This window comes from Simochromis diagramma, unplaced genomic scaffold (assembly GCF_900408965.1).
Source record: "Simochromis diagramma unplaced genomic scaffold, fSimDia1.1 OVJJ01000334.1, whole genome shotgun sequence".
In the NCBI taxonomy this organism is placed as follows: domain Eukaryota; kingdom Metazoa; phylum Chordata; class Actinopteri; order Cichliformes; family Cichlidae; genus Simochromis; species Simochromis diagramma.
This window is the reverse complement of record NW_024386764.1, coordinates 5,130,826-5,157,951: the sequence shown is the minus strand read 5'-3', so window position 1 is coordinate 5,157,951 and position 27,126 is coordinate 5,130,826. Positions and strand designations below refer to the sequence as shown.

Here is a 27,126-nt window from a genome sequence, read left to right as displayed (position 1 = left end):
TTAAAAGCGCACAAAAATCTGGTTTGTGATCATTACAGATGGGAGAACTGCAAAAGGCATAATTAGCTGTTAATAAAAACATAGTAAATTGCTAATAGATGCACAGTACTGCATGAATTAAGCTTCGTAATGCAAAAAAATAAAAGAGAACCTCAGTGTAGAAAGCTGCTTACACTTCAGTGGTGTAATAAGTAAATTATTAAAACTCAATAAATGTGTATTAGTAACATAATAAATAACAAGTGAGTAAAGGCTTTTATTATCATCAGGTGATGATACCCCTTTCCTGACAAGTTTCTTAGAAGCTGACGTGGTCGACAGCATATTGAAAGACATTGCCATTGTAGTTTGGACAGTTTGGGAAATGTTACGGGAAATCAGCCAATTTCTCCTGACTTGTCTTATTCTGGTCTTCACATTTACATGTACTCCTTCCTTGGCTGGGAACTGTGTCAGTGCGTGTGACAACTGGGATTTACTGAGGCAGATGGCGTGATAATAATTGTGTTAATGAAAAAGTCTGATAAATGAGATTTGGAAAAAGAATAATAAAGGAAAAGCCATCAAAGGTACACGTTCCATCTTTTAATCTCTGGGTTTTTTTTTCCTCTATCTGCCTACGTGTAGGTATAACAGGCAGCGATTACATCAACGCTAACTACATTGATGGCTACAGGAAGCAGAATGCTTACATTGCCACCCAAGGACCTTTACCAGAGACATTTGGAGACTTCTGGAGGATGGTGTGGGAACAGAGAGCAGCCACTATTGTCATGATGACTCGGCTGGAAGAGAAGTCACGGGTAGGTCCACTCGGCATATCTGGGCTGCTTTTCTGTACGCTTCTTTTTAAACCCCCAACCTTACAAATCGCTCGAAAATGATGTTTTCTTTTAAATGAGCCTTGGAATCAAATCAGTGCATTACACAACCAAGTACAACAACCAGCTGCTGAAAATGGCACAGCTTTACATTGATTTCCCAGTTGCATAACTGAACTCCATTGGTAGGCAATCAGACTTCATTTTCTTGGGATAGATTGCTTTCAGAGAACTGTAGATATTTGAATGGGGTGGTTAAAGCAACTGGGGAGGCTGATAAAGCAGAGCTAACTCAAAGACACTCTACCTGCGCACATCTGATAAGTTAGGCTGCGTATCCACTGGGAGTACCTTCACAGGCTTAGCTCTGTTTTCTCTCCTTATTTGCAGCAGAAACCACAAGCTGTTGCATGTCCCAGAGAGCATAGCGAGTTGTTGAACTTAGACTGCTTAGTGCAGGAAGCTCAAATGAAATTTTAAGAACGGGAGTGCTAGAGTGCTGTAGAGTATTTGCAGTACCTGCGACCAGTCTCTCCTACAGCCATCTGTTGATTGTAGAATATAGAGAGAAAACGATCCAGAGAGAACAGTGGCTTAGATTCAGGAAGCTCAGCATCCTGTTTTTGTAATGTGTGAAGGAACTGGGTCCTAGCTTAGAAATGTCAAATAAGACTACATTAAAGAAAACCTTAAATATTTGGTGGTGGGGGAATAGCGTTCAACGCAGTTTATGATAATCACTGCTGCAAATGAGACTGCACCTGTCATTTATTTGGTACACATTATGGGATATCAGCAGTTGAGACACTGCATCTCTAAGAATAAGAGAGGAGACTAACATTTAAGTACGTGAAGTTGCATAAACTTGCCCAGGCAATATATTTTGCTGATAAAATGTAACTTTATCCCATTAGCTCTAAAACACCATTATGTTTCATTGCACTTAAAATGGGAGTGGGGTGAGTGTGGTGTTTGGTAGTGGGGTTTTTTTCATGTTTGGAATAGTAATGTAACAGTTGCTCTTTGCATTGTTACATTGTTGCTGATCACGCCCATCCCTTTGTGATCATGGTGCTTTCAGCAGGATAACGCGCATAATAATGTCATAAAGCTCAAATCATCTCAACGTGACAGTTAACTGTCCTCAAATGCTCTCCACAGTCACCACTTCACAAATCAATAGATCACCTTTGGGATGCATGAAAGATTCACATGGTGGCTGTGCAGCCATGATGAACTGCATGATGCTGTTATGTCAGTGTGGCCCGCAATCTCTGAGGAATGTTTCCAGCACCTTGTTGAATCCATGCCCTAAGAAATTGGGCCAGTTATACAGGCAGCAGGGTGCCCAACACCATACTAGCATGATGTTCCTATTAAAGTGACCAGTGGGTGCATGTATAATAATCCACTAATGTAATAATAATTCACTTGGAAGTTTAGCTAGAAATCATCCTGCTGCATGATGAATACTTTTAATTAATTTTTTTACATTTTGTTCTCATGCTTCTGTGATTCTTACCATTTTCAGTGCAGGACCTTTTCCTGTAAAGGATTTTTTTTTTCTCACAGTGGATTGATACTTTTACTTAAGTGAGTCCGCCGTGATAATATTTAGTCCTCTCGAGGAGTCGACTTGTCTAAATGTCAAAAAGCCAACCATGATATTTCGTGCTGTCGAGTCAAACCTGTGTCAACATCAAGCTCACTCACCCCAGGTGTCTCCACTCATTTTCCCTTTCTCCGTCCTCTTTTGAATTGTTTACCTACCTTCCATCCTGACATGCGCATTCCACTCCTGTCAAACGTGATCAGGGTTAGCGGGTGCTGGAGCTCGAGTGTCAGCTCGACCAGGAAATGGGAGAGAAAACTGGAGAGCAGCGTCTCCCTCACAAGCTGTCACATCTGATCAGATGTCCGCTGGCACATCACACCCCATATTGAATGAATCTTTATTAGGTGGACTGACGTGGTTTGTGTGCTTGTGTGTAGTGCCACAGGACTAGAAAAAATGTTAACAGTCACAACAAATCAAGGGTTTGCTCTAAAAAGTGTTTTGTTTTGTTTTGTTTTTTTCCTTAATAAACTTTTAAAAAGAGTCCAGGTTTCCGTATGAAGATTTGAAATTATAGCAGCTGTGATTATGGAAAGTCATCAAGTTCCCGAGATTTCAATTACATTCCTTGTGTTTCACATTACTGTTGAATATGTTTTGTTTTAAGAAAAAGGCAAGGAAGGAAGCAGGCTGGATTTGTGTGAGGTTGGTAAAGTTATGCGGTGAGATTGGAGTCGCTGTGACAGGCACATCTGTTCAGTGTGCATAATGTTGTTTCTCAGATGTGAATTATAGAGAAGCTGCCCCAGTGTTTCTGTCACCACTGCACTGTTTCAGTCCAAAGGAGAGCTTGCTGCAAGAGCACGCCATGATACGAATAAATGTGATTTTAAAAATGTCCTAACCGTGCCTTTTTATGTCCGTGAGGTTTTTCATGCTGTAGCTAATGCCTCTCTTTCTCTCCCAGATTAAGTGTGATCAATACTGGCCAAGTCGAGGTACAGAGACCTACGGTATGACCCAAGTGACCCTTTTGGACACGATAGAATTGGCCACTTTCTGCGTGCGCACTTTCTCTTTGCACAAGGTAAGATGGTTCCTCACATTGTTCGCCTACACACTACTATTTGTACTCAATTCAATTCAATTCTCCTGTCTTATGTTTGATAAACAGTACTTGTCAATTCAAAAGTGATGTGCAAACATGTCCAAGCAAATGAATTACAGCCATTATCTTAAATGGTTCAAAAAATGAATAGCAGCGTCCTCATAAATGTCTTTTCAGCAAAGGGAGTGATAGTCCAGCGGACACGCCTTGTAGAAATACAAGCACACGGTCTGCATAAACATTGAAAATATTGGTATAAACCACATGGTATTTTTCTGCTTAAAGCGAAGATATGTACAAATAAAACCCTTTGTTTCTATTGTCCTCCCAGTCCAGCCCTTTTTACCTTGCACAGCTCTCTCGCTCTCCTCAATAGATCATCTGTTTATGTGCATCTGCCAAATTGGAGCACTTAGGTAAAGTGAGCAGAAGAGAAACTCAATATACATAATTGGCAGACTGCTCTCATGCTTCTGTGCACGCACACACAGCCCTGCACAGATATTCAGAGCTATGCTCACTGCAAAGACTGCAATCTCAAAAACGAGGAGGGAAAAAAAGCGGGGAAAATATTTATTCAAATGAAAAATTATCATAACAGGATAATCTTACTTACCTAGCTTTTAAAAACAAGTTTAAAAAAAACGTGATCGCATTGAACAGACTGTTTTCTTTTTATCAAATTTAGCAAGTAATATCATAGTTGTCTTCAAATAACACTATATGTTTATATGCTAAAAGCAGAAGAGCTACATCAGAAGCTGCGGGACCCGTGCCTTGATACAAAGAAGCAATTTTAAATATCTTTATCGATACGTCTGAAAAGCTACTGGGGAGGCTGACAGAAAAAATGATAGTATTTGAACAAATATCCATTAACCATTATGATCTTGTTATAATAACAAATCCTGACTAAAAATAGATGTGCTTTTACCGCAAATCTCCTGCTTAAAGGGGCATGAAGAGTCCATTTAGATATGTGATTCTTCTTATGTGATTCAATTATGACAGAGCAATGTAACGGTGTATTAATTTCCCAAATAAGATATTACTCCAGTAATCATCTGCGTTGACTTTAAAAGGCAGAAAGGTTGTAGTGGCAGGAACACGCGACTGTTTCATGCATATCAATATGTGAAAGGGATGCTTAAAGAAACTGTTTTTATAATCACGTTTTTGTTTTTATAATTTTATAATAGTAAAATGCTCTAAAATAAGAGGGGAGGCATAGTGTGTATTCCCTCTAATTAAGATCATTCATATGACGTATTGCAGTGCACTTTCTCCATGTGAATGAGCACATTCTCAAGACAGATTTTGCACATCCAAGCTTGCATTCATGCTTTTGCACAAATATCGGAAATGCTACATGCATAAATATGATGCCACACACAAACCAGTGTATTATTACCGCATATTGTCCGGCCACCAGCACACATACATTACATGCACCCTGTTCTCACTCGCAGCCCTATCACAGAACCTGTCTTTGCAGGTTCTGTGATAGGAGCTGAACCAGCCACTGGAAGGATTAGACATTTCCAGAATTTTCCTTTTGCCAAGATTACACCAGTGTTAAGTCACTGTTGACTTTTTTTTTTTTTTTTTACCTGAATTGTCAATGGAACAATGGATGCTGAGGCAAACCAGTGACAGTAAAGATAGCAACGTATCAGCAGCCGTGGCGCTTTAAAGCTGGTTGACATTCAGGGCCATTTACATTCTGCCGCTCTCAGCCTCTATCACACCCGCCGGTGCTTTCTTCTTTTTTCTGCTCACCCTCTTCCCTCTTGCTTATACCTGAAGCCATTGCCGGGATTTCTCACTGAGCTGTTTTCACTTTGTTGAATTTGTGTGAAGAATCAGGTGGCAGAGGCACACAGACAAACACACGGCGCATTCACAAAGCAGCTGCTGTGGTACATATCTATATGTATGTGTATCCTACAGTGACGCAGGATTGTGTCCGCTGATAAATTCTTGACAAAAAAAAAAAGACTTTAAAACCAGCAGCCAGGTAGCAGTCGTATTCATCCTGTCTTCCAACTCCAGAAATGGGGAATGTCCAAAAAAAAAAAGGAAAACAAGAAGTAGGTCAGTTTGCTTTTAATTACCACACTCATTTATTCATTTATTCAGCAAGGAAAAATTCCCTCTGTCAGGCAAGTAGAAGCACTGCACTGAAATGCAAACAGTGCCTACATTAGAGGATCTTCTGTGAGGAGGGGGAAGCGGACAGGAAGATGCGAGGCTGATCTTTCTCTCAGTCTCTTTCTTCTTGTCCTTCACAAAATTCTTCCTCTGGATCCCAGTTTTGATGCCTCAATAGTGGATTTTATGACAGGAGCTGTCAAACGGGTGTGTAATATGAGTGTTTGCCGCTTGTATCATGTCCCGAGTGTTCTCAGCAACAACAATGAGTACATGAGCACACGCACATCAGTGCTGATCAGCATGAAAATGATATCTACTACAACAACAAGTTCAAACTGTGTAAAATCATGATCAAAAGAAAGAAAAAGATTTCCCAAAAACTGCAAAGCCCATTTTGTAAATGAGAGCGGATTTAAACAGCTGTAAAATGTTTAAATATACGCTTATTTTATTTAATGTGATGCCAGCAACACATTTCAAAACAAAATCGTGACAGGGGCGTGTTTACCACTGGTTTGCATCACCTCTTTCTTTTTTTAACAACACTGAGCTCTCAAAACTGCAGCTCAGCCCCCAAACACAAACATGTTTTCCCATTCTTGCTTGAGAGGATGGGTTTTGAGCCTCTCAAAATGTTCTGCAATAATAAGATGTTCACAGCATGCCGCATGCGGCTCATCCACATCGAAAGGAGCGAGTTCAGGTGGTTCTGGCATCTGACAAGGATGCCTCCTGGGTGAGGTGTTTTGCCCCACCGGGATGAGGCCACGGGGCAGACCCAGGACACGCTGGAGAGATTATATCTCTCGGCTGGCCTGGGAGCACCTTGGTGGATAAGCTGGAGGAGGTGGCTGGGGAGAGGGAGGTCTTGGCTTCTCTGCTTAGGTTGCTGCCCGGATAAGCAGAAGAAGATGGATGAATGGACGGACTGCATTTCCTGTGTCCGTAATGTCCATGCGCTTTAATGAACACCCAGACCCCTTTAAAGGACATCAGTGATGAGTGATCAGAATTTCTAAGTTTATACTGTAGCTGGTTTTCAGCTTTGGCCCTTTTTAATGTATTTTGTACTGGAGACTATGAAAGCGGCACATTCTTTGCAGTATTACACTGCAATTACACTGACACTTAGTCTTGAGTTACTGAGTTATTCTTAAACTGCTAAAAAACCTACTCACAAACTCCAGTGGATGCTTCTATTAAACCCAGTTATATTTATGACCATTTTCAGGACCCTTGTTTCAACCTTTATTTTTTCCACTTTCAGTCTTTGATATTTTGTCTCTGTGTTGTACAACTAAACTAAACTGGCATAGTACAGAAAAGTAGACAGAGGAAAAACAGATGCCAAGCCTCGGTCTGGTTTAAATGCCTAGGAATAAAAATGAGTTTTCAAGCGGCTCTTGAAGATGTCGAGTGTTGCTGAGGTGCTCATTTCAAGTTCAGGGGCATCTACAGAGAAGGCCAGGTCTCCTCTATGCTTTAATCTGCTTCACAGTAAGACCAGAAGCATCTGGTCAGCTGATCTCAATGATCATTTCAGAGAATGTGTAGTTAAAACATCCAAAAACAGGGGAAATACGAGCTCGCTTGCAGGTGCCTGTCAGGACTTGAGCTGCTGCATTTTGGTTGCAGAGGAGAACGCAGCGCCTGGCTGATTCTCAAATAAAAACTACTCCAAAAAGCAAGCCTGGGTGAAATGAAGGTATGAACTAGTCCGTCTAGGCTCTCAGTCATCCAGGTCATGGTAGTCGTAGGAGCTTGAAAAATCTTTTAGAACTAAAGAAACCTCTTGTATGAAAGGTGAAACATCCTCACACACTTGAACAAGTCCAGTGCCTTCTTTTTCAAGCATGGTTTGCCTTCTTAGCAAAAGAGAGAGAGGGCTTAGCCTTTTGCCTCGGGTAGAAGAAACTAACTGTAGCAACAGCACTTATCTGTTTATCAAATGTGTGATCAGCCCCGTGTTTTGGAGGGCCAAGACGAGTGAGGTTCAAGAGGTCCACTTCTTTGCTTCATCCACAATTTTAACTCGGTGAGACAGTCCAGCAAGGACAGGGTTTAAATGATTTCCAAATCAATACAATTTACACAGTCCCCCAGCTTTTCTATTAGATTTACTGTTGAAGCCATTGATGAGGTGCATGTGTTGAAAGCATTTCATCATAGATGATTTTAACCTAAACTATAGTGCATTTTACTCATCAAGGCTACAAAGTGCAACTTTTTATTTGACCTGAAATCCTAGCTTTGTGGTAAGCAGGTGTATCCACTAAATACGTCAGTATGTCAGCTTTCTGAATGTTTTGTGGTCTCACTGTACAACATCTCTCTGTAACAGCCAAGTTGCACAAAGCAGCACCGTTATCAAGACACCATTTCGGTTTATAGACCAACAATGAAGCTACTGAATGACCCAGTGCAAACACAGTGCAACCAGCCTCTCTGTGTGTTATGCAGAATGGTTCGAGTGAGAAGCGGGAGGTTCGTCAGTTCCAGTTCACCGCCTGGCCTGACCACGGCGTACCAGAGTACCCAACCCCGTTCCTGGCCTTCCTCCGTAGGGTGAAGACTTGCAATCCGCCTGACGCTGGACCAATCATTGCTCACTGCAGGTCTGTTTGTAATTTGATTCACTTTTGTGCTTCAAAGGAACCGAGGAGTGGTTCTCGCACCGGCCGGTCTCCCAAAAATGAAGTCAAGCCCAGCATATGGAAAATCCCAGCTTCAGTAATGCAGTTGTTATTAGGTCATTGTGTGTCCGTGAGCCAACAGAATGGCAGGCTTTACCTGCGTACTTGCTATTATAGGTTACGTAACACACTTTACACCACCGCATACTCTCTTTCTCAAATGACCTCTGTCTCTTCTATTTTCAATTGGTCACAGCAGCCTTCTCTTTAATTTGTGCTTTATTTCCCTGCTGCCATTCTCTCCACCTTTTTCTTTTCTTCTCTTTCTGTCAAAAAGCCTCAAAAGTAATCCCTTCCCATCTCCTTTGCGTCTCCCATTTCACTCCTTAGCTCTTCCTCCTTTTACGTGTGGTATTTCTCAGATGGCTTATTCAAATTGAAACCTTCCTTTTTGTCAAGATAAGAAGACTTCAGTGAGTCCAAAGCACTACACAATAAAATTGAAATTTGACGGCTTGCTTCGCCCAGTCTCCATCACTGTCCTCCTGTTGTTCTATTTGTCATTTTCCTTCATTGTTTATTTATTTCCTCTCTTAGCTTTCATAACATCTCTCTCTTTGCGTCTTCCTATTCAATTGTGCAAAGTGTGACTTCACAACAGAGCTTACAGGACTTGCTGTATATAAAACATTATAATGGCACAGTGAATTACACTGAAAATATTCAATGCCAAAACACAAAGTAATTTGGTATCTTTTTTTTTTTTTATTTTACTCCAGTGCGGGCGTAGGTCGGACGGGCTGCTTCATCGTCATCGACGCCATGCTGGAGCGCATCAAGCACGAGAAGACGGTCGACATTTACGGCCATGTGACACTTATGCGATCGCAGCGGAACTACATGGTGCAGACCGAAGACCAGTACAGCTTCATTCACGATGCACTGCTGGAGGCGGTGGCCTGCGGAAACACTGAGGTGGCTGCCCGGAGCCTGTATTCTTACATCCAGAAGCTTGCACAGGTGGAGAGCGGTGAGCACGTCACTGGCATGGAGCTGGAGTTCAAGGTATAGGAAATAAACCTATAAAACCTTAATAACTTTCTGACCATTTTAAGTGCACTATGCACTGGAATTAGAGGGTTTTACACCTCGCTTTGTTGTTGTTGTTTTTTCATTAATGAGCCCTAACTACATGTACCAATCAACTTTAACTTCTGCTGGGGTCAGACATGCAAATTATCAGGGAGCCTGCTTGGAGTTTTTCCTCAGAGTCACCTGCCAAGACAGTGGGAAATAACAAGCAGCCACAGATCAATGTCTACATTAACTTTCCTCTCTGTAGTCCTTATCATAACTAAATAATGAAGACGGCACCGGTATGTTTTTCTGACACCTTGTTTTAAGCCACTGTAAGCCTTTTAAATAAGCCTAGCTGCCAGCTTTATCTTCCCAGCAGTTATTCTGGATGCAAATCCAATTTCATTGCTTTTCATATTTTTCTTCATCATTATTTGCAGTGTGCTTAATTTTTGGTTTCAGTCATTGCTCTTTGCTTTGTGATAATGCGTTTCTTTGTATTTTGATTTGGGGTTTTTTTGTTTTGTTTTGGTGTTTTTTTTCAGTGGTTCTTAACTATCAGCATCTGTGTTTCTGACAAGAAGCTGTGAAACTAAATTAGGAGACTAGGAAAGAGACAAATTGGATGGTTGCTGTCACTGCCTGGGTGGGTGGGGGGACTGAAAGAATAACATTTTAGTTGAGTGAAGATGCAGTTTATACAGTGTAGCATCACTGTAGAAGGTATATTTAAACTGCCTTATTTGAATGGCAGCTATTTGTCAGTTTTTTACGGATGCTGTCCAAGTAACAGGTGACTAAAAAACAAAATTCCTTTACGTTCTTGTGCTTCACTTAAAACGTTTCATCATTTAGGTACACAATGCTATTGAGGTGTAGTATTTTTTTTTCCAGAGCTAGAAAAGAGAAATAAGAAGTCCTTTGCTGTTGGGCCACATTGTTCATTTTTGAGGATTTTACAATAATATGCTTAGGCTAAGAAATTGGGTTTAATCTAGCAGGGGCAAGACAAAGGATTTTTTGGCTCAGAGCAGCACAGATTTTCAGTTTTAAGAAAGAAAAAATTAATGAAAAAGCAGTAGGTGAGAAAGACAGCAAAGCATAGTGTTTATGTACAGAGGGGTGACTAATTAAAGGAAAAACATAAACCCTTGAATCCTGCGATGGGGAGACTGGGTGACTGCTACAGCGGGGGGATATTAGCTGGCATCGTGTACTTTTTCCTTTATACAGCCGTTGCAATTCGTCACAGCCACCGGGCATCAATCTAGCTGACCATCTATGAGACATCGTGGCATATTAGAAAGTGCTCTCCATCACCACCATCAAACATCACATATCTTTTGGAAGAATGCTACTTGTAGAGTCACTGCCAGTTAATTGAGTTGGGGGGGCTTATCCTATAATTTGTCACCCGTCCATAAAGTAAAGTCACCTCAACTTTGGCACACCAGTTAGCATCTGCTGACCTTGGATTACGCACACAGATTCTTGAATCATTCGTCATCGCTTTTCATCAACGCAGCCTCCCTACCAAGAAACAACAACAGTGCCAGTGCGATTAGTCTTTTTTTGGAGGGTGTCTTCTCACTGGTCCACAACAGTGACGGAAACTCCACTGCCATCTGTATCGGGAAATAATGCTGAGCTGGCATCAGGAGTCGAACGGGGATTAATAACATCCACCCTGCTGTCAGTACAGAGGGGGTAGGCGTGTGAGAAAAGGGGTGGTTGAGCTAAGTAATTAATACTTGATGATGACAAATGGAGGTGGAAGGCGAGGCAAGCGGAGGGAGGAACGTTTGGCTAATGAACAAAGGGACGAGTGTATACTAAGTTGGCAGTAAGGAAGTGATTTGACAGAATACTGCACTATAGGCGAGAGTGGGAGGGCACTGTCATTCTCAGGTAGGATACATAGTCACGCAGAGTTAAGCCATAACTGTTGGGAATCCCTGAAGATAATTTTGTCATGAAGTAGTCAGACAAAAATGCTTTCTTGCTCACAGTATGTGCTTTTTTATGGAGATTTATGCACATAGCATGCTTGTAGAACGTATTTGGCAACAGTATGTGGATTACAACATACACACACAACAAAACGCTACTGAGCTGCTGGGATAAATTTCAATTTAAATAGAAGCAAGTATGAGTTGGGATTCAGCTGTTTAAATTGGGATCAAAGTCCAAACAAAAATACAAAAATCTTCTCGAGTTATATAGAAACTGTTATATACATATACAAAACTCTCACAAGGCTTTGCATGGAAATGCATAATTAATGCTGTCAAAGAAGTACACAACTGGAAAGATAATATTTACTAGAAATAAACCGAAAACCTATGATCTAATAGATAGTAAATGTACTAAAAAGAATAAATATGTGTGAATCTGTAGTGATATTCAGAATACTTTACTATAGATTTATAGAAATGCCAGATGGTATTTAATATTCGCAGACCCTTGTATTTTCTATTACAGGGTTCTGACTTCCCACTTAGATTTGGTTATGTCCAGGGAAGCCTACTGGGGACGGTCCTACTGCGTTTTTGGTCACAGTGCTTCTTTAAGCTCTAGTTTCTGATACATAACCAAATATATGTTTCGGTGCAACATGCCAAATGGAATGAAAACTGACCAGATATGCTGTACTATAAATGGGAAGGAGCTAGTATGAGGTGAAGAGATTGAGCCTGCCAGGTCTGGCTCAGTTCCCTTCACCCTCTGTGGTGTAGCTGAGGGCCTCTTTAGCACTGCCAGGCCACCTTAAGCCTTTCCAGGTGCCTCTGTGAAACACAGATCAAAAGCAAGACAGTAGCAAGGGATAAAGGCATGGGAGGAGGAGGAGGCAAACACTGGATGGACTCCAAGAAGCCACTGATAGAGAGCTGCTGGTGCTATACGAGGGGGGAAAGAGAAAGAGAGACCGAGAATACTCTAATTGGAAGAGAAAATGGAAAGTTAGACCCGGTTTGCGCACACATAAAAGCATGAACACACTGACTTTTTGTATTTTGACAAGTATTGGGAGCTGGAAAATCTAGAAAATATATTCACATCCCGCCTTCTTTTTCACCGGGGTCAGTTGCAGCTCATCTCTTGTCTCGTTCTCATTTCTTGTGATGCTGCTGGTGTTTTCAGCGCGCCGTGCGTTCTGTCTGAAAGGGGTCCTAAACCATCTGACAAGGGTATCTTCTATTTGCTTGCTAACGAGCAAGAACACACACACACACACACACACACATATTCTTTATTGAGACGTCGAAGCCAAAAGGAGGAGATCATAGGACTTGCTGACCCACAAACTCGCGCTGAGATCCTTATGACGGTGATGATGTAGCAGTACGGCATTTTCATTTTGATCATTATGCAGCGTGCGTGTGTGTTTGTCTTTCTGAGCATCCCTATGTGAGTCTATGTTTTATGCACACTGCCATTATCAAAGCTGCGACTGACCCACTTTTAGGCAAGTTTTCTGTTTCATACAGGCTTGATCCAGAGGCTTGTTAGTCTGGGTGTGTAACGTATTTTCCGTCATTTTATCTGACCCTCCAGGACCTCACAAGTTGCAAACGGGAATAAAGTTTTGAATTGCTTTCCGATAAATATATTCCTGATAAACAATGTCCTTTGAAGCGGTGGCATCGTGGGTGACAGATCAGATTAGATTAGGTTTTCTTTATTACTTTCTGCAATTGATATTCTCCACTTTCTAGCTATCTTGCACCTGTCTTCTTCATCCTCTCCTGCTCTTCCTTTTTCTTTTACTTCTTTCCTCTGCAGTGCTACCTTCTCACATTTCTCTGCTTTTAATCTTTATTCTCCTCCTCTACTAAATGTCTCTTTTTTTTTAACACTATACTATATTTTTACCTTAGTCTGTACTGTTACTGTTATTGCTTATCCTCTGGTATGTTAAACTATCCCTTTGTCTTCCCCCAACAGCGTTTGGCCAACTCCAAAGCCCACACGTCGCGCTTCATCAGTGCCAACCTTCCCTGCAACAAGTTCAAAAATCGGCTGGTTAACATCATGCCCTACGAGACCACTCGTGTTTGCCTGCAGCCAATCAGAGGCCTGGAAGGATCTGACTACATCAATGCCAGCTTTATTGATGGATACAGGTAGGAAGAGTTGAGATGGCAGAAAAGCACGCCAGCATGAGTGAAGTAACTGCTTATTTATTCATGTGTTTATTTCTACTGCAAAGAAACATCTTGATTGATCAGAGACATATATTACATGGAATAAAGAAAATGAGAGAAATATTCATTCTATTTTTGTATTTTTTCCTCATAGCAGTCATGTAATCGTGTGTATTATTATGTAAAAGCAATCATCAAGTTTACTTATCGTCCACAAGTTTGTGTCGTACGGTTGATTTTGTTTTTCCCCCTCTGAATTTGCATCAGTGGTGTTTACAGTTAATTACTCAAGTAAACATGGTGTGACTTTACTGTTTAAACAGGCAACAGAAAGCCTACATTGCCACGCAGGGCCCTCTGGCGGAGACTACAGAAGACTTCTGGAGAATGCTCTGGGAGAACAACTCCACTATTGTAGTCATGTTGACCAAACTTAGAGAGATGGGACGGGTACGATGCTGATTTATGTTATTTATCTGTGTCTTTTTGCTTAAAAATTAAAATAATTTAAATCAAAATGTAAAACGCCATAAAAAATTCCACTAAAAGTCATCACTATTTTTTTTTTTTTCAAACAGGAAAAATGTCACCAGTACTGGCCTGCAGAGCGCTCTGCCAGGTATCAGTACTTTGTGGTAGATCCCATGGCAGAGTATAACATGCCTCAGTACATCCTCCGAGAGTTCAAGGTCACAGACGCCAGGGTAAGAGGGGGTCCTTTGGCGGTTTGGGAGGGTTAAAAAGGGCGCAAGATGTGAAATTTTCCAATGAATGCAAAATATATAAATACAATATACAATAGAGCCTGTACATGTTTCCACACTGTAGCCTACATGTTGTATTTTTTCTGTTCAGCGGCTTTTGTTGTTGACGCTCGGGCGTAAATCTGAAATCTGCCCATCACACCTTAAAAGAAAACTTTGTACTAAATTGCTGTCAGCACTCAATAGATATTCAGCTGCAGTTTCTTTGTATCAAAGAGCAAGAGGGACTTTTTCCAGTCTTCTTCTTTATGCTTTTGTTCATCAGAAGTTGTGCGCCAATGCTGCATTTTTAGCCTCCTCAAAAGACTAAAAGTACAAGAGTGTAAAAAAAAAAAAAAAAAAAAGATGTCATAATTTGGACAGATGCGCCATCAACAACTCACTGAGGTGTTGGAAATGTCGAAGATTAAGCAAGTTGAGTAAAACTAGGCCACGTAAACAGAGGAACATCGCAGTCTCGTCATATTTATCCCAAAAACCTTCCTTAAAAGAGTTTTTTTTCTGTTTCTATTGTGAGATAGATTTCCATACAGTGTTTCACTACTGAACTGACTTTTCTCACCCTGAACTGTTAAGAAGCTACTCTGCTCTTTTGTAGTTATCTCTTTACCTCCGATAACATTTCTTTTTTGGTCAAATTAGGTCAGACAGTTCAAAGGAGCAACAGTAGAAATCTAGCAGAGAGATGAAAATCTCCCGTCTCGGCTGATATACCCACTGATTTCCCAGGCATCATCCTGTTGGTATTAAAGCAATTAAGGCAACTCAAAGACTCGCGCACACATGCGCTCGTGAAAAGGCTCATACCGATCTCCTTTTCTCTGTATATTTCTATTAGTTCATGCGCACAAGTTCAGATATCATCTTCCAAAGGCTCTGATAGATTAAACACACTAGCCGGGCCTGCTTTTTCTAATTCTTCATCCCATATTTAGTGAGTGGAACAAAACTGTAGAGGTTATCGCTGTGAGTGTGACAATGTTCGTGCACAGTTTCGGTAAGATTGACCCAGTCGTTTCGGAGTAGCTTGGATACACACAGATACATATGCATACATGCGCTACCATCGTTTTAGTAAGAAGATATGAATGCATATAAAGTATGAGATTGCTCTAACGTGCATGCAAACACGATGCCCCGAGGTCTGGTCAGTGCTGCTTTTCTTTTCGAGGATTGTCAAAGGGGACTCAATCATCAAAGCAAACAGTGTTAGCAAACAGGCAGTCAAAGCTTATCACACAGTTAAGAAAACAAAGCGGAGAGATGGAGCAGGTGATAGTCCGGTCTGTGCTTTCAGGCCGCGTGTGTGCGTGTGCGTCGATCTTGCAGGTTTCGACCCCATATTGCTGATTGTGTATGCACTTAAAAGTGTCTGTGACCTGGGCTTACCCTGCTATTGCACAGATCACATGTACATGTTTGTCTGTTTTGTATATGTATGACTGTGTGTGTGTGTGCGCACACAGCTGTGTGTGTTTCTCTCGCATGCCTCTGCGCAGTAATAGCATAGACTCCACGCCTCAACACTCACATCTAGCGAGCCAGTCACGTATTTAATCACACAATTTGACACGGCGCGTGGGCCCTCAGGTTGTGTGTTAAATTTTGCTTCCCCCCCCCACACTCCCCCTTCTTTCTTTCGCGTGCTTAGTTTATTGTGTTGTTGTCTTTGCCCCTCTTTCATTTTTAATCCCCCTGCTGAGGCTAAATGTTTTTGAGATGGAAAAACAAAGGCAACACAAGAAAGAAAACATGCAATGCGTCATAAAACAGGGAAAGAGACATGAGGTGTTTTACAAAGAGAGCTGGTATACGGGGCCTAACTTATTAGATTCTAAATCACTGTATTTGTCAAGCACAATAAATGTACAAGAGTACCCCTTGGCAGCAGCGATGCAGACTCACATCAGCAGCACGTATAGTCCCATGTGACAATAGGCAGATTATTTAAATCCTTTGACATATAGTAACAACGTAAAGTATATATGTTCAGCATAGAGTCACCGTCTGAACGGGGGGATGGTTAGCTCTTGGCAAAAATCAGAATAAATCAGTAAGAATGTAAGACAGCTCCCATCCATGATGGTTAGAGGCCCTCAGGTACTTGTTTACTTCAACACATTTGACATTTACCATCAATTCTTCTCAGTATGATTTTTGTCATTTATGACATGAAGCATGTTGCATGTCTTCATTGCATCTTGTTCTTTACATACACCATGCTGCAGTTTCTTCAACAATATTGGGGAAAATTATAATTTATTATACCACCTGTGATTTTCAAAAATAAACAACACACAGATATTTTTGTAATCTTTCAATAATGTCTTTAAAAGTAAAAATGCTATTTTCATTAAAAAAAAAATATATATATATATATATAAACCGAATTAGCATTTTTATACCCCAAATTTGAGTGGACTTTGCTGAGACATCAGAAATTAATCAGGCATTTTTCTGCAAGTAAATAATTTTCCATCTTTATGTTACGAAATCAGTTTTACCCCGGTTCTTTTATTCCTCGAGCATCCAGAGATGGCACCGGACTCAGTAGTCATTTTCACAAAATCTTTATTCATCTTTACTCATCTTCATTTAAGCATGCACTTCTAGAAGGGAAGACGAGGCCGGTGTCCCTCTGCAAAAATCTTCACCCCTTTGTCTGCGAAACACAGTTTTATAGAAGTGACCCCATCATAAAACCCCCTACAGTGTGCTGCAAACTCTGTCTGTGTCTATGTGCACGAGCACATGAATGCCTACATGTGCGCGTTCCCTCATGTCTATGTGAGTGCTCGTGTGTGCCTGTGTGCGCATACCTGTGTGTATGTGTGTGCACATGAGTGAGTGTGCGTGTGGATGTGTGTGCGTGACAGTTAAAACACTGTGGGTGTAGGTAACTCCCTAGAGGTCATAAAACCCCTCTCCCTTCCAAACCACAGTTATCCAGTTAAAAATGTTGAGACCCCCACCCTAAGACATCCTCTGGGGAATTTCCACTCAGTGGGGGAGAGGCCTCCTACAATCTACTCCAAGTTCACAACACAGTGAGGCCTTTATTACTTTAAGGGCAGTATCAATGTCTCTACAATAGTTCTACATTCTATGATAACACATTTCTAAACTCTAAATCAGCTAAATATTCTACATTTATCAAAAAATAATAATGTTTTTTATTATTTTTCAGCTTTTTTTTTTAAATCAGTAAATTTAAAATTGGTGGATAACAATGATAATTAGATTTTAGCATAAAAAAACAATGATTACTGGTGGATTAACCATTACAGAAACATACAAATGATTTTGTAATTACCAATAAGGTTAAGGGCAGCTGTGGTATAAAGCTTACACTGGGTGGTGACCTAATAAACTGGTTAAACACTGTACATGTGCACTGACTGTTAGCTTGAAGCTAACTACTGACTGATACTTTTAATTTACTCAGATGAAGATGTTATTGCAATGTTATTCTTTTCCCCAATAACATAATTGAGAATTTGTCTCTTAACATTTGTAACAAACTTCAAATGTCAAATTTACTCCAAACAAATTTTAGAATCAAGTATCGTTAGCAGCTAATAGCAGGATTTCCAAAAACAATAAATTGTTTACTTGCCAACTGAGTGCTCAACCAGTTGTGCTTCCGCCATGTGTGTGAAAAAATCTATAGAGAATGTGCGAGAATGACACTTCATATCCAAGCTGAGGTCTGCTGTGCTGAGAAGTGAGAAACAACTGGAGAAATGAACACCTGGTTGTCTTAATTACTGGTGGCATCAAGCGGAGAGCTTGTCTCTGCGAAAATGCTCGTCTGCTCGCCGGCTTTCTCGAGCAATGTGCTGTCTCTGAGACAACATCAAAAGAAGTTTCTTTACAAGGACACGAGTATCGACTGTGCATTCTCAGAGTGGATAATCAGCTCTCTCATAATAAAGCAGATCCTGTCCGTTCTCCTCCTGCGATGCCACTTCATTGGATAAAAAAACTATTCAAATGCGTTTGTTTGCACTGCAGTTGAAGCAAATGTAGTTGCCTCACCATTACAACAAGGTTGTAAGAATCAATAAAAGATTAAGTTGTCAAGGTTGACATTTTTCGAACATGCACGTCATTGTGTCAGGGTTTTTGTTTCCAATTTTCATCCTCCAATCCCGCCTTCTTTTCCATAAGTCCTTCTTACTTCTTACATCCCTCCTCCCTCCCTCTCCGTGCTCATCCATCACGTTGCTCTATTGATCGCATCTCAGGATTATCTTATTCAACTTGGTGTCTAGGAGAAGACGCTTGTCATGGCAGATGCACTATTGATTAGCTATAACTAGGACCTACTTGTGACACACACACGACTGCACGCTGTGAACACAATAGGGAAGAAAATGGAAACAGTTGGGTTTGAGTAAGAGAGGACACACTGTCCCTATGTTGTGAGCAGTATGTGTGTCACTGTATCAGCAGGTTTAGTCTTATACAGAAAAAAAGGCATTTAAATGCATATTTAATTAGTGCGAAGGCGTTTTTTGCTTTCAGTTTGTCCTCTGTGTGGATGTACATAACTTTGTCCTTTTTTCTCAAGAATGCAATATCTCAGAAATGCCTTAAGGGATTTTCTTCAAGTTTGTCTTTAATGTTCACCAAGACCCAAGGTCACTGTGACCTCTCTCAGCCATAGCTTAAGAATTCATACGCTAATAATGACAACATTTCAAGCTGCTGTCTAATAGAATAAAATGATAAAATGATGACATTTTATATCCAAAAAGGTCACAATTTTACTCCAGTATCAAAATGTTCTGCAAAAACACTTTTCTAGCCATTATTCAGCACAATAACTCAAAAAAGAGAGAAGGGGAGATTGTAACCATATTTCACATTTGGTTCCCTGCTGGATTGGTCACACTGATTATGGATGCCCGTCTTAAACTTTTAGTTCTGTCAGAATCACTTTTCTCAGCCACACGTGTGAACAAATGTTCTTGCATTTATCTCTTATTGAACCTACGCGACAATTCGATGGACGCACAGCAGAGAACGACAAAAACAAGGCTTTACAAATTCAAGTCAAATCGATTTCAATCTCTAGCAAGTGACAACCTTTGTCTAGACCCTCAATTCAGATGGAGAGACAAAGCAGAAACATGCTTGCATACAACCAACAGGGGATCCTTCTATTAGTAGTGCATTTATTCTGCATAGAGTTGGTGGAAGGATACTGATACTGTGGAATTGTTGGTGGGAACTGTCGCCATTTAAGATAACCTTAAATGTATCTTTGCTGCTCACCTCATTTTCTCTCTGTTTTCCAGGATGGCCAGTCCAGAACAGTAAGGCAGTTCCAGTTTACTGATTGGCCAGAGCAAGGCGTGCCCAAATCGGGGGAAGGATTCATTGATTTTATTGGCCAGGTGCATAAAACCAAGGAGCAGTTTGGGCAGGATGGCCCAATCTCTGTCCACTGCAGGTAATGTTGTCATGTGCATTATATGGCTTGTATATTTTATTTTATATTAATAATTGTTTTCCTAAAAGGAGATGAGTTGTCGCCTGCTTTGCCTCAAACCGGTCTCTAAAGACATTCTTCTCTTCTTGAAAGTGATATAAGTCTCAAGATGAGATTAAATCTCTTCTTAAGATGGTTATTGTTTTGCAGCAGAGCTCCTCCTAAGGCGCAGCTCTAACAACATCCCTCTTCTCCTCTTTGCCAAGCGCAGTGCACTACCTCAGCACCTCCACGGGCCCTTCTCTTTCATAATTGATAAGCCTCAGATGTGGCTTGGCATTTGCAAGGAGAAGACATATGAAATGATACAGCCATTCTTTTGGGGGTTTTACGATCACTGCGTGGTGCATTTTTATCACCTCCGGTGTAGTTTCCAAGGTAACTTTCACCATTAACTCGAGATGCTGTATGCAGGTAGTAATTGATATTTGGTAGTGGTCACCAGCAGAACGTCAGATTATTAATATTCATAACCCTGAGTGGGATCTGTCTGAATGACTTGTTATTCTTAGTAGCCAAATGAGGACAATCTTCACGGCTTTGGTTCTGTATACGCTGCGAGACTAGCAAAGACGGAATGTATGTCTCGTATATGATCTCCGACACACTTTTTTTAAACGTTTGATTGGCATTCAGCTCCAGCAGAATAGGTGTCACTTTTGTGCCACATTTCTACTGCAGAGGCGCCATGACATCATCGAATGTAGCATAACGTCCTTTGGATTAAAAAGCAATGATGTCACCAGCCATCAAATGACCCTCTGGGAGTTGTCTCGGTGTTGTGTCAGGCTAGCACCACTAAGACTGAGTTATTCTACCCCTCTGTGAAGCCTTTATGGGAGTGCTGTCCTTAAAGTGAAAGGCCTGGTTATTGCAGGACTGGAGTAATGCACAAGAAAGCAGACAGCGGCTGCATTTAGCGCCTAAATAAGTGATGCATCTCATCAAATGCGGTCCTGATTTTGAGGCGTGCGCGCGAGTAAACACAGCAAAGTGTTTTATGTCATTAGAGTTCGATGATATTAATCAGGGAATCATTTTGCACCGATGTGTATCTCGAGTAGTTGAGTAGTAATAGTTGTTGGCTGCATTATCTGTCGGGACTCTAGCTACCTCCTTTCCCATCTAATCATTGTAGCCCTCTCAACTTTCTCCATCCCTCCTCCTTCAGGCTTAGTCGTTTCCGAGAGTAGAGCTTATAGCTTCCTTTTCTCTTACTCTTTCGTCTTCTGTCACCCGCCTACCCCGTTCGTCAACTGCCTGTCTGTTTCTTAATCCTCGCTCTCTCTCGCTTCCTCTCGGTCCATCCATTCTCCTGCACCTCTTTTCTTTTATTCTTCTCCCTTCCTCCTCAGCGTCTATCTAATAGACCCACATGCTTTTTGTCATTAATTGCCTGATTACTTCCTGTGAATGGGGACACCAAATCCTCTCAGTCTGCAGTGGCTCGGCGAGCCTTCAGATTTGGAGAGTCGATCTTCCTGGGGAGTGGGAGAGGTTGAAAGAGAGTGAGAGAGAAAGAGAGAGAGGGGGGGGAGCTCTGAGTGAGTTTAAGAGCCCATGTGACAGTCTGTGACTGACTCCCATGAAGAGGCTTTGGGTGGGCTGAGAGATACTGCAGTGTGGGGGTGATTAGGCTCCTGTTTCTTTTTTCATTTAATGGCGTCAAACAATACCAAGTCATCTTTTGTCTCAAGTGCGCCGTTTTCCTCCAGCAGACACACGCAAACTTGTCAACAAACTCACGCACAAGTCAAAAAAGTGTCTCCCAGCAGCCGTCACTTCCACTCTCCATTCAGACAAAATAGCATCAGAGGCTGGAAGAAGCCCAAATAAATCTGTTGTCATATCAATTATTGTTCCATTGGTGAAGTGGAAGTCATTTCACAGCAAAGCAGCTTAGAGAGGCAGCTCTCAAGTATTTCAGGATCTGAGTTAAGACTCGGGCTGTATTTCTGGAGAGCAGCAGAAGGCTGAGTTTTTCGACACATGGGAGGAGGGACTTAATGAGACAAAATGTTTGCTTGGTCGCTTGTGTGCGACTCGAAATGTGCGCCTATGTGTCCTTGGGTTTGTGTTTGTGTGTGTGTGTGTGTGTGTGTGTGTGTGTGTGTTAGACAAGAATGTGGCCACAATATGTAAGTGGATTCACGAGGTTCTCACATGCAAATTGCCTCCTTTGCTAGTGTCACTGGTGTTTTACCGTGGAGCAGAATGTCCAGCTGTGGAAGTTTGCTTCCTCTAAGTGGTTAGAGCTTCCAGTGTGCAAAGTATTTTTAGATCTTTGCAGTCACTGTCCCCCACAAAATGCTGCATGCGACACGAGAGAAAGGTGCAATTTACAAAGGCACCATTCACTCGCTGTGTGCACAGGGCGTGCTTTACATCTTTCTGAATACACTTTTTTCTCTTTTTGTGTTTGCAGTGCTGGCGTGGGCAGGACCGGAGTCTTTATCACCCTTAGCATCGTCCTGGAAAGGATGCGTTATGAAGGTGTGGTTGATATCTTCCAAACGGTGAAGATGCTCCGAACACAGAGGCCAGCTATGGTCCAAACTGAGGTGAGAAGTCACAGAGTCACGCAAAATAACATACACTGCTCCTTATTTGTAGACTTGTGGAATTTTAAAAGACCACCAATAAGTTAGCAACGCTCTATTAAACCACTTTTGGGTGGGTGTCTTCACCCCCATAAGGTCTATATTTGGTTTTCTGGTCTTCCTGTGTGAAAATGGGTAAATTCAAAATCAAGTTATATAAAAAAATTTTTGCTCATGCCAATCTAGGCTTTCTACTTAGGTATAGCATCTATAGAATGATCTTGTCAGGACATGCGCTGCCTCAGCAAATTGCGAAATTTACTGCAAGTTGAAATTGTCTGAAAATTGTAATCTCTCATGTCATTAAACTCCTGGTGAGGTGTTCTAATGCAATTTGTTATGCGTCTGTCTGTTTTTCCCCTCCACAGGATGAGTATCAATTCTGCTATCACGCAGCTCTGGAGTACTTAGGAAGCTTTGATCACTATGCAACGTAAAAAGCCATCTCCCCCCCTCCCCCTCCTCTGAATCCTGTTGCCCCCCCCACCCCCACCTCAACAGCCTCTTGAGCCATAGGAACTAAAATTTAAAACGACAGCAAACAACCACATCGCCACCGCCAATTCAGCCACATCAACCAGGATCTCCTAGATTTTTTTTTTTTTAAGACAACACCCGGTCCAACCAGTTCAGAGTCTAATTTGACTTTTCAAATATGCCACAAGGAAACACAAGAAAATTGTCCATGATCTCAAGAAAAGAAGATCCTCGGCAGGGGAGGAACCAGATGCTGTGGCTCAAGATGTGGGGCGGGTTTTGATCAAAGTGTCAGACTGCTTACCTTACCTCAAGTGTTTCAATGTGGAGGACATTGTAAACATTCGTGGACGTTTCTCTTCTCAAAAAATATCTTCGTGACACAACAGTAACAAGCGACAGATGACGAAGGAAAAGGAAGGCAAAAAAAATACAAATAAAAATGTAAAAGACACTGAGAAGCAGATGGATGTAGCCAAGACTTGGTGACTATCTTGTTTTTTGATATGCTCGGGTGTAAAAGGGGTTCAAGTATTTCCATCAACACAGTGTGTGAGTAATATTGTGAGAAATGAAGAAACTGGTTGCCTGCATAAAAGATTTATCAAGCTGTACAAAAAAAATGAAACAAAAGAAACAGAAAAGGACAAGTTCACTCACATTCGGCACCAAATCCTTCAAGAAAACCTAAAGTTTTTACAGTATTTTGTGTGGGATAACACTCGACTATTAAAGCGACTTCTTCTCGAGCACTAAGAGCTAAAAGAAGACACTTTTTGGTTTTCTTACAGTTGTGAGGATGAAAACAGCGACACATTTCTTAAAATGTGCTCATTGCATCAGTTGTGAATTCGTGTGAAATCAGTATCCTCAGCCAGGTAATCGCAGGAATGTTGCAACACGCCAGTATATTAACAGTGCAAAGATCAGTCACCGGATAAAAGTCTCGCCTGCTGCACGAAGCTTCCGCCGCGTCGTCTTGCGTGCAGCCAAGGTGAGACAAGCGGCAGCCGTGTCCCGTGATTTTTCTTTCTTTCTTCTGTTTTTTTAACAATCGCTCCTGTCTTTGGAACCACTACATTGTGGGGCTGCGGTTTCAACATCCACGGTTTTGAACAAGAGATAAACCTGGTGGGGGGGGGGGAAGGCTTTGGAACAAAAATGGAACAACCAAACAAGGATTGCCGCAAAAGTGAGGGCTCTCTTTGTGTACAGTGACCAACGCTCATCGTCATCCTCCAGAACTTTGTCTAATGAGGAATTATCTCGTTTTTTTGGGTTTTTTTATTATTATGATTTTCTGTCAAAACCAAACATGCTGCTTATCTCGTGTACGCTGTACGTGTGACTTTGGAAGGAGAGGAAACTGATGAATCAAAGATGCCATCTCTGATAACTGGCATGACTGAAAGCGCATCCACTTGACGTCATCGTCCACGCCTCCTTTTCCCCTCCCTCTCACCCAGCCTCCTCTATAATCATCTATATCATTGTATAAGACGCTCAAGTGGCAAAGGCCTGCTGCAGTTACCAAGCTGCACATTAATGTGGTTGAAAAATTGGCCTTTAGTTCCACTGTTTGTGTGTTTTGGTGACAGGTGGATACATTTAAACAAAAAACAAAAACAAAAAAAAAACAGATGCTTTGGTATTTGCCCTCCGTTTTCAAGGTGATGTCTCTGTGGGTGACACAGCCAGACCAAGGAGCCATGATGGATCTCGACGCTGTGACGCGTTCCTGAAACTCTCCAGTACAAGTTACTTGCACATCCTCAAACGAAAAAAAGATTAACTTTAAACGTATTACCCCCGCCAACCCCTCCCTACTCTCCCCGAACAACTGCAGGTCGACACACTAGTGTATGTTGTGATTTTAAAAAGAAAAATCAAGCTTTTGAGATCACCGGGTTTTCATTTCAAGAACAGCGCTTTGGTATACGCGAGCGTTACGGATCCCGCGCAGGTTTCCGGTGGGTGTGCACAAAAGCCGGAGCGATGGACAGGACTGTGTGTAATCTTTTCTTATTTCCAAAAAAGCCTTATTGTTATTGTAACATTACGAAAACATTAATGTTGTATTATGACGACTTATTTTACACTACATAGTTGACTTTTTATTATGTTTTTGGTTGTTTTGTTTTTTTTCAGTTTAGTTTTCTAACAGATGTTGTATCATTTTTTAAAATTAGCAGGAAAAGAGAAAAGCTTATCTGTTCATATTATGTTTAAAGACATTCTATTTTTTCACTGTAGAAATGTTAAGTATAACATGGCTGTGTGCTTGTGCGCATATATGTATGCATTCATGTGTACTGCGCACTCACACATTCATATATATTTAAATGCAGAATATGAAGATATATCCAAACCTTAGTATGAATTATATGTTTCTCCTCATCATCTTTTTTGTTTTTTAAACCTGTCAGTTCTCATGCTTGAAAATATGATTTTATTTCATTTTGTTTTTCTTTGTGTGTGTGGTTTTTTTTAATATATACATACATATATATATATATAAATATATAATCTTAGAGACCTTGTGTGTTTCTTAATGGAAGCTGAGGGAAGCACTATGCCTGAATCCTCTGCCTCCACTCACCATTGCTCTTCTACCTGAGGGTAGAACCTGTGCCGATGAGGAGATGCCATTTTTTATTTCTATTTTTTATTTTTTGTCGTTTTTTCTTTTTCTTTTGAGCAACTGTTGATGAAGTGATCTACAAAATATCAATCAAATATTTCAAAACTGACGATTTTTTTCTTACCTATATAGGACCAACTTGACGAACTGTATCTTGTATGATCATGGTCAGGCTATGACCCTCGCAGTTTAAGAAAATCCTCTTCAAGTTCTCTTTTCTTTTTTTAATTTTTCAGACATAATGTGGCCATTCATTTTGTTAGATATCCACTATGATCTAGAGTATACCTGTAAATAAACAAATATATAGATTATATGTATTTGTATCATTTGACCTTCAAGATCTCATACTTTAGGTGGGGACAGAAATACAAAAATCAAAGTCCTTCTCACATCCTGGTGGTTGTAGAGCCTGCTTTCTGAAACCTCTCTTCTCCAGTCCTTCCTCCCTGGTCTTTAATTACCACTCACTTTTCTTCTGACTTTAATTTCCCCTGCTAGCAGTTGAAATGGGAAACATGCCAGCCTCTGTTCTCATACCTATAGCCTCAAAGAGAGCACGAAATCAGCACCAGTGATCTGCTGGTATAATTTGACCAAGCCTGGGAGGTTAGTTCTTTCTGTCAACTATTTGAATTGTTAATCAATCATTATTTCAAGGACATGTTACATTCTTATTCTAGGTGTAAGACGGAGTGGAGCAACTAAAGGGTGTTTTTGAAAAAGAAATATTGTCTTAAAATAATTATCAAACAAAGGATTAATCACAAAGGTGTAAATTCTTAAAGCCACAGCTACGGTAAAAACGCTGGAGGCATCCTTCATTCCTTAACACTTTCCACAAAACCCCCAGAATATGTGCAACTGTTCAACTACCTAAAATGCCAAGGTGTTAATCCATAAATATATCATTAGCTGAGGAGCAAATACAGCTATGCTAATGGCCAGACATGGTTCAGTTCCAACATGACACGTTGATTTATTGTCTCCCCGGTGCATTTTTTAAGCCTTGAACAGAACCATACTGTTTTTTTTCTTTGGTTTTTGTTTTTTTCTTTGACCATGCTTCATTTTGGGATGCAGAAAGAAATCAGGACTCAGTGAAAGATAGCAGAGTGATGCAACCAAGGAAAGACCGAGACAACCAAAAACGTGCTGCAAATTCACATTTCCAGCATGTCATTTCTGAACAGTGGGAACCTTGAGATGTTTCATAATGAACTCAAAGCCTAAGATGAAAGACTCTGGAATTCAGTGAGGCTGATGAGAAAGGGCCCAGGCCAAAACTGAAACCATGGAAGTCTTTCAAAGCTTGTGCAATGTGTTACGTTTTTTTGACTTAATGTGAAGAGGTTAGGCTTTTGAAAACAAACCGCCAAATTTGCAGGAGTATGTTGAATATTTCAGGGGAAGAGGGGAAATAACAAAAGATGAACCCAAACTTAATCAATTAATCAAAATAACAGAACGTATACAGTACGACAAATTGGAAAAAATAAAAAACAACCCAAATTCAGAAAAATACTTTTTTTGTATGAGGGCCAAGTGCTATCACTTTCAAACTGTTACTTCTAACTGAAACAATAATTGGTTTAAAGCCACTGTGTATGTAGATATGTTGACTTTGTATTAAAGAAATGTTGTCTGAAAATCA

The 27,126-nt window shown here is 40.9% G+C and overlaps 1 protein-coding gene across 15 annotated transcripts in view; it reads left to right on the top strand.

Annotated features, from left to right (window-relative positions):
- ptprsa (protein tyrosine phosphatase receptor type Sa) overlaps positions 1-27,126 on the top strand; it is a 223,089-nt gene extending 195,963 nt beyond the window's left edge. For all 15 annotated transcript variants that reach the window (XM_040032829.1, XM_040032837.1, XM_040032809.1 and 12 more), the window contains 10 exons: positions 628-803; positions 3,344-3,463; positions 8,099-8,253; positions 9,051-9,336; positions 13,294-13,472; positions 13,817-13,943; positions 14,072-14,197; positions 19,561-19,715; positions 22,180-22,315; positions 22,723-27,126. In XM_040032829.1, coding sequence (XP_039888763.1) covers positions 628-803; positions 3,344-3,463; positions 8,099-8,253; positions 9,051-9,336; positions 13,294-13,472; positions 13,817-13,943; positions 14,072-14,197; positions 19,561-19,715; positions 22,180-22,315; positions 22,723-22,791 — 1,529 coding nt within the window. In that variant the 3' untranslated portion in view covers positions 22,792-27,126. The remainder of the gene's footprint in view (positions 1-627; positions 804-3,343; positions 3,464-8,098; positions 8,254-9,050; positions 9,337-13,293; positions 13,473-13,816; positions 13,944-14,071; positions 14,198-19,560; positions 19,716-22,179; positions 22,316-22,722) is intronic.